The sequence below is a fragment of the Bos javanicus genome, chromosome 6 (genome assembly GCF_032452875.1).
Source record: "Bos javanicus breed banteng chromosome 6, ARS-OSU_banteng_1.0, whole genome shotgun sequence".
Lineage (NCBI taxonomy): Eukaryota > Metazoa > Chordata > Mammalia > Artiodactyla > Bovidae > Bos > Bos javanicus.
In genome coordinates this window covers 20,165,796-20,174,266 of record NC_083873.1, presented here as the reverse complement: position 1 = coordinate 20,174,266, position 8,471 = coordinate 20,165,796, and the positions used below count along the sequence as shown (strand labels likewise).

At 36.3% G+C, this 8,471-nt stretch overlaps 1 protein-coding gene across 4 annotated transcripts in view; it reads right to left on the bottom strand.

Moving 5' to 3' along the window:
- Positions 1 to 271: 271 nt before the first annotated feature.
- PPA2 (inorganic pyrophosphatase 2) overlaps positions 272 to 8,471 on the bottom strand; it is a 97,852-nt gene continuing 89,652 nt past the window's right edge. For all 4 annotated transcript variants that reach the window (XM_061419476.1, XM_061419477.1, XM_061419478.1 and 1 more), the window contains 2 exons: positions 1,689 to 1,725; positions 272 to 474 (listed from right to left, as the gene is read on the bottom strand). In XM_061419476.1, the coding sequence (XP_061275460.1) occupies positions 446 to 474; positions 1,689 to 1,725 (66 nt within the window). In that variant the 3' untranslated portion in view covers positions 272 to 445. The remainder of the gene's footprint in view (positions 475 to 1,688; positions 1,726 to 8,471) is intronic.

Below are 8,471 nucleotides of genomic sequence, written 5' to 3'. Positions count from 1 at the left end.
TCAAACAGATGACCAGTGCAAGTTTGATGCATGAAGCAGGGCACTCAAAGCTGGTGCACTGGGACAACGCAGTGGGAGAGGGGTTCAGGAGGGGGACACCTGTACACCCGAGGCAGATTCACGGTGATGTATGGCAAAACCACCACAGTATTGTAAAGTAATTAGCCTCCAATTAAAATAAACTAATTAAAAAAAAACTCAGTGCCTCTAAACTTCTGCTATGAAATTCAACAAAATCTTTTCATATCAATAAATATTCAAAGGCGACTAATTCAAAAATGTCAATGTTTATTTACACATTGCATATTGCAAAAAGCTTGAAGAAAAAAAAAGTTTCAACAGGAAGTTAATTAGCAAATTCTGCCTGTTTCTAGCACTTGGGGGAGGTTGAATCTTGGCGTTCTTAGAGACTGGAATCCTGATGGCAGGTCTTCAGATGTTCTAATCACTTGCCAAGGAAGTGCCATACTTGATCTGTATTTAAAATGGGGAAGCAGGGTGTTAGGGAAGGGGTGAAGAGGGAGGGAGGAGGGAAGAAAGGAGAAGACAAATTAAATTTAGACTTTCCAGAAGTATTCAGACAGATAAAAACAATCAGAACTTAGGGTGACACATTTCTATACTTAAAGTCACTCACCTTTAAACTCTTGTTCTAAGTTCTCTCATTTGGCTCAGGTCTGATATTCTAGAGACTCCCACTTTATTTTATACATCTTGCTGGGTTCTTTAGTCTTTACTGATTAATACTGAGGTTAAGTATCCTAGCTACAGCATGAAAGGTCTAGGCAAACCCTGTACTGTAAAATGTGACTGCCTGTCAAATAGCCCAGATGGGATAGTATTGCAAAGAAACAATGTTACTTCCCCCTATACGGAATAGAGCTTGCTTCCCCATGAAATTATTATCTATAGATTTGCTCCAAATAGTTCTAATTTTTTCCTCCAAACTTGCAAGTTGAGTATTCTAATATTTTATATTAAAACAAAAAGACAAAAAACCTTGCAATATTTTAAAAGACAGATGATACATACATATTTTGAAATTTTTACTACGGAACATTTTTCTTTCTCACAACAGCTTTAAATAACGGTAATTTTAAAATTCTATTTTTAATTCTACTTTAAATTTTGATTTTAACATCTTCAGTTAAAATGAATGGGGACTTCCCTGGTGGTTCAGTGGTTAAGTATCCGCCTTCCCAGTGCAGGGGACATAGGTTCTATCCCTGGTCGGGACCAGGGGAGCTAAGATCCCACACGCTGCAGGGCAACCAAGCCCACACGCTGCCCATGCACCACAGCAAAATCCCGCGTGCCGCAACCAAGACCCGATGCAGCCAAGTAAACAAAGAGTAAGAATATAAAATGAGTGGTTCATTAAAATAATGATAGATAATAAATAAAATTTCACCAACGCGGACATTAGAAGTCTTAAAATTTATCCGAACTAGCTGGATAACTTCACCAACAAAGTCACTGCACAAACTACTTTCCAGACTAAAAGTAATAAACATGTATTGTCTGAAATTAGAAAATAACTGATTTCATCTGAAAGTTTTAATAACTATTTTAAAATGTACTTTACTTAGTTTATATCATTTTTAATCTATTGTATTGTTTTTGGTCTCCACTACTGTAAACAAATAAATTTACATATCTAGCTCCTTAAGAACCAACATATACCATACCTTCTTCATTACTTCCTTTATTCAATGAAAATGAAACCTGAAAGACAAGAACAGAGTCTCTGTTATAACAAATGTTTAGATGTGCAAACTATACTCAGAATTTAAAAAACAAAACAAAACATAAAATTATAGAAAAAAGTTTACACACATGGTTCTCTAACCTAAAAAAAGTGAATACTCCTCTTTACCTTTTTATTATTATTGCCTATTCTTTTAAATAAACAAACCATAGGCTTAAGAGTCAAATAAGATAAAAAGCATTCTTAAAATTATTTTCTCTCATTAACCCATGGGAACTACTGAGAATATGAAGAGACATTTTCTTTCAGTTGCTTCCCTGGCTGGGGCTTTAGAATAAAAATCCGACACACACGTTCATAGACGTGCATGCACATGTGCAAAGAAGCACACACAGCTAAATTTAGCTATTTAGACAGCTAAATAGTGTGTGTGCTTCTTTGTCAAGCACACATGTGCATGAGTGCTAGAGTATTTAAATTAATTTTTCTATTTTGATGACTGTGCCAAGATTCTTAGAATAGATATAATCTGTGGTAGACAAGATTGAAAGAAAAGTTTTTCTGAGATATAAGATTTTTTCCTAATTATGAATACATTTTTAAAGTTTTTTTTTTTTTTCTCAAACTTTATTGGGAGATCTATTACTCACAGAAAAGAATGCAGAAAGCTCCAAAATATTAGAATAAAATCTATGTAACCATCACCCAAGTCAAGAAATGGAACATGCCAGGCACTTCCCCAATCATAGGCTCTTCTCCCTGAGGAATAACCACCACTCTGATTTTATAACACACTTTTCAGATTTCAAGTTTAATCATCAAGTTCTAATTCTCTCAATCTGCTCAGCCTCGGGGGGAAAGAGGCTGATATTTGAGGTCAGTGGCAAATGTACCAAAGGAACCATGTACCACACACCTGAGTATTCAACCTAAAAAGCATTACAGAAAAGAAATGAACAAACTATTCTAACTAAAACATTTATCATTACATTTAAAAGATAATTCTAAGAACTTTTTATTTATTTATTCTTAAAATAAATTTCTTGGTTGGTAGAATATATTCAGAATGTATAAAGCCCCATTTTGTCAAAGAAAACGAACCATAACACTCAGAGACAATAACTATGAAAGTCTGGGAATAAAGTTTTTTCACATTTTTCTATAATAATATTAATATATGCCAAAAGGGAGAGCAACATTAAATTGATTCTTAAACATAACACTTACAGAAAATGGAAGAACAGCAACAACAACAAAAATGCACAGAGCTACACTGTAAAGCGACCTAATCCCAACCCTCACTCCCAGGAGTCACCATCACTACATTTTCCTTGTAAGAAATAAAGGGAGGATTTTCAGTTACTTCCTTCTCCTAATTTCTCTATAGGGGATGAATGCGGGCACCCTCTACTCATCGAAGATAAATTCTCCAGGAAAATGAATGGCTTTATGAGTGAGTGAGTGAAAGCTGCTTAGTCATGTCCAACTCCTTGCGACCCTATGGACTATACAGTCCATGGAATTCTCCAGGCCAGAACACTGGATTGGGTAGCTTTTCCCTTCTCCAGGGGACCTTCCCAACCCAGGGATTGAACCCAGGTCTCCCGCATTGCAGGCAGATTCTTTACCAACTGAGCCACAATATGCACCCATTCTAAACATGTGATCTCCTCTCCTTTCCGGCTCCAAAAATATTTCTCACGAATAATCATTTCTTTAATTTCTTTCAGACAAATCTAGTGTTTTCATTACCGAAATATTACTCTTTTAATCAACCAAAGAAGGCTTACTCTGGCCTCTGTCCCTATTCATGTATAAACTTCATGTTAAATTAATATAACTTTAATACAACTGCTTTTTACTCCTTCAGATAGTCCCACTGGATCCTTGTGAAAGCATTTTCACCTGTAGGTTACATTTGTTCAAATTAATAAACATGATACACTCAACCAACATAAAATCTTGCTTTACTACATGATATGAGAATTGATATTCTTTTACTCTATTAGAAGGATTCAAAATTAAAAAGAAAAAAGCTTCTGGTTTTTCATTCAAGTGCAGTAGGGTTTCAGTTGAATGACATTACCTTGGGTATTCTCTCCTGGCATTTTGTTTCCATGGTTCATAAAGCAATTACTCTATATTCATGTTTTTCTTCTTATAGTTTTATTGAGATATAACTGAGATGCAGCATTGTATAAGTTTAAGGTGTACAGTATAATGATTTAATCTACATCATGAAATGATTACCACAATATGTTTAGTGAACATCCATCATTATCATATAGATACAAATTAAATAATTTTTTCTCAGGATTTACTTTTTTAAAAGATTTTTTTATACAGACCATTTTTACAGTCTTTATTGAATTTAATACAATATTGCTTCTATTTTTTGGTTTTGTTCCCTTTGGCCATGAGGCATGTGGGATCTTAGCCCCCAGGGATCAAACCCATACACCCTGCAATGGAAGAAGTCTTAATCACTGAACTACCAGGGGAGTTCCAGGATTTACCCTCTTAACAACTTTCACATATAACATATAGCACTATTAACTATATTTATCATGCTTTACATTATATCTCTAGTACTTACTTCTAACTGGAGGTTTGTACCTTTTGCTGCCTTCATTTAATTCTTCCTCCTCTCACTTTCCACCTCTGGCAACCACAAATCTGATCTCTTTTTCTATGAGTGATGAATGACCTACCACACTATGTTAGTTCCTGGCACACAATATAGTGATTTGGTATTTCTATACATTACAAAATAGTCACCACGATTAATCTAGTTACCATTTTTCATCACACAGAGATATTACAATGATACTGACCATATTCCCCTTGTTGTACACTTCATCCCATGATTCACCTATTTGGTAACTGGAAGTACATTCACTTTGTTTTCACAATTTCTTTTCTGATTTATGAGTCAATAAAACATGACCAGTTCTTATTTATCCATAAACAAAATGTAAGAGTATTTTAAGTTTGTCTAAGTTTAATAAATGTTCTCTTCCTTTCATGAACATATACAATCGGCTAAAATTCTATTTTACTTTCACCTTCTTTGTTGATCTTTGAGTGGTAATGCAGTGAAGCTTTTAAGCAAAAAAGGAAAATGAAGGAGATATAAGGTGACTAGAATCGGATCTGGATTTATCAAGAAAATACCTTATTTAAAGTTTTTTTAATAGTGAACTGCCACAAAGATGCTTATTTTCAGAATCACAAGTAAGAGAGATCTGTATGGCATGAATATTGTGGTGTGACCTCATTAGAAAAATCACACCCACAAAAAGTCTCCCCTCTAAAGGGAAACACAGTCCTCTTTGATAGAGATGTAAAGTGAGTGCCCACAGAGGGAAGGTCTCTTGCAGAGGCAGTCCAAGCAGTCCAGATAAGAGAACCTCCCAGTCAGACTGACTTCAGAACTTAGTTCTGAGTTGGCTTGATTTCAACAACCAGACGCCAAGGATGGTCATCTTGTTCTGAGATGTGCAAGGAAACTGTGGCTGCCATCCTCAGTAGCTCTAAGCAGAGATGAAGGGCATGCCCAAAGGAGATCATCTGAGAAGCACGCAGCTAAAAGTCCTATCCAACAACTCTAATGAACTGCAACATTATTCTGCTGGTTATCACTCCTCATATTTGAAACTATTTAACAATATTCACTCACTGGTAATTTCCTGTTAGGCCACAGAACCCCAAAATACACACTTCTAAACTACCTGGTCTATCGATTATCTTTGTTGTGGACTTCAAGAAAAACCTAAATATGGCTTTGATGTGAATTTTTTTTAAAAAAAGACTCACACTCACATGAGACACTTGATGATGGATTTATAAAGTCCTTCATCTGGATTCATCCTTGATTTAGTATGTAAATACAAACATGCAATTTATAAGACTGCTGGTAAACTTTAGTGATGAGAGACAGCTGGAGTATATATTGATGGCGTTAAATGCCATTGGAACTCCTTCTAAGGCCCTGGTCTCCTGAATGCACTGCTCTTTACAATTCAGCTAAGAAGTCTTTACCTCAAATATAAAATGACCATCCAAAATTTCACACAGCACTGTGGACATACTGATTTACTGAATAAATAAGATCTACCCAAGGTAGTCAGAATAATACTTTTAATTAAACTTGAAATTTCCCCTCACTTTTTTCCTTCAATGCACTCCTCTCCATGTCTCCATGCACATCAGCATTGTCATCTCCTAGCTTGCTGTGCCCCAGATTTGCACTCCGGAAACAGCTTACAGTGGAAGTCTGGTCAGGCGAAGGTGAAAACAAGTCAGACTGAGACAGCCAAGACTTCCCTGGAAGGTGTTCTATCCTCCCAGTTTTAGACGTCTTTCCCCTTTTGGGAAGTTTTCCATCACTGCTGTGATCTAAAGGTCCACAGTATCACAGGACTGGGTCCCTGCAGCTAGGCAGGAGTATGGTTACTGATTCTCTTTGGCCTGAATTGCAGAATCTAACAGCTTTAAATCTCTGTGGCCACCGGGCTGCGTAGGGTCTGAGGCTAGGCCAGGATCCCACTGCAGTGGGTCTGGTTCTCTCAGTCCTATGTGCGCTGAGATTGTGTGCAGAATCTCACAAAGTTGAAACTTTGGTTTCTTTTCCTTCCAGTAAAGTAACTATAATCAGCGCATACTAAGTTCTTACCAAATAACCTAATTCAAACTTCTCCCAACTTTGCATGCTGCCCAGAGGGTGTCCATTTCCAGAGAGAGCAGAATACAAGGAAAGTACTTGAACAGAAAGAAGTGTGTGGGAGAATTTTAGGGCAAGAAATTCCCAGACAGGATAAATGGTTAAGTACTACACTGAGTTGTTATGTTGTGCACATTAACTCACTCTTTCTCCTAATCCTTTCTGCTAAGTCTCTGAAAAAAGACTACTTTTCATACAATAATGTAAACTAGGTTGACTCTTCCACTGCTCATGCATTAATGGAATGGGATACCTCATGAAGAAGTGCTCTCTTCATCACTGGAAGTAGTGAAGAGGCTGGAATACTCAAAAAATATTCAAGATACCTTCTCTCCGTGGTCAAATTAGTTCAACAATACTATTAATACAATAGGGACAATAAACCCCAATATTTAATTAATACTTTCTAGCTGCTCTCCATTTTACCTGGACTACCTAATTCAGTTCTCCACAACAGCCCTCAGTACAAGGAAGATACTATTATTAGTTCCTTATTTTATAAATAAGGAAACCAAGGCATAAATAAGTTAAGCAATTTGTTTCCAACTGTGAATAGGAGTTGGGATTTGGATGCAGGCAATCTGATTCCAGAAAACAATTTTTTTTTCCTTGAAGTTTTGCTGAACCAAAACTGACATGGGATAAACTGCACACATTTATAGTGTACGGTTTGATAAGTTTTGACATGTACACACACACACATACTCATGAAACCATTAACACTATTAAGATAATAATCATAGTCACTATCAATCCCAAGTCCCTTCCATCCCTGTAAGTGATTGTAATCCCTCCAACCAATCACCTGTTCTGTGTCAGTATACATTAGTGTCTGCAAATTCTAAAATTATAAATGGTATAATACATGTATATCTGCCTTTTTCTATTCCATATAATTTTTCTTTAATTCAGCCATGTCATAGCATGTATCAGTAATTCATTTCTTTTTATGGCTATTTCCTCATACGAATATACCACAATTTATTTCTATTGATAGAAATATGGTTTGTTTCCAATTTTTGTCTATTACAAATAAAGCCACCATAAATAAGTCTCTGTATGAACAAAGACTTCCATTTCTATTGGGGAAATATCTAATTAAGAGTGAAGTGGCTAGATCATATGGTAGGTATATGTTTAACTTTCTAAGAAAATGCCAAACTGTTTCCCAAAGTAGTTTTACCATTTTGCATCCCAACAAGCAGGGTGTGGGATCTCCAGTTTGGTTTTTGGTTTGCAGATACACATCCTCCCAATGACTGGTAAAGTTGAGCATCATCTCCTGTTTTCAGCATACCTTCTTTGGCAAAGTAGCCATTCGTATGTTTTGCAGTTTTTGTGGTGGGAGGGTGATGTTTTGTTTTCTTATTATTCAATTATGAGGATTCTTTAAGTTCTAGATACAAGTCCCTTTATCAGGCATACAACTTTCAAACATTTTCTTGCAGCACGTAGCTTATTTTCATTCTCCTAAGACTGTCATTTACAGAAAAAAAATTAATTTTTATGAAGTTCAACTTAACATTTAAACAAAACAGATTGTACTTGGAGTGCAAGGAGATCCACCCAGTCCATTCTAAAGGAAATCAACCCTGAATATTCACTGGAAAGACTGATGCTGAAGCTGAAACTTCAACACTTTGGCTACCTCATGCACAGAACTGACTCATTTGAAAAGACCCTGATGCTGGGAAAGATTGAGGGCAGGAGGAGAAGGGCACGACAGAGGGTCAGATACTTGGATGGCATAACCGACTCAATGGACATGGGTTTGGGTGGACTCCAGGAGTTGGTGATGGACAGGGAGGCCTGGCATGCTGCGGTTCATGGGGTTGCAAAGAGTCAGACACAACTGAGCAACTGAACTGAATTGAACTGAAGTTAGTGTTATATCTAAGAAATCTTGCCTAACTAACCCAAGGTCAAAATTGGTTTAGTTTTCTGTTTTAAATTTTGTCCTAGGATACACTTTAGAGAATTATAATACATAGTGCAATGTATGGATTAAAGTGTGTTTTTTTCCTCCATATGGAATAATCA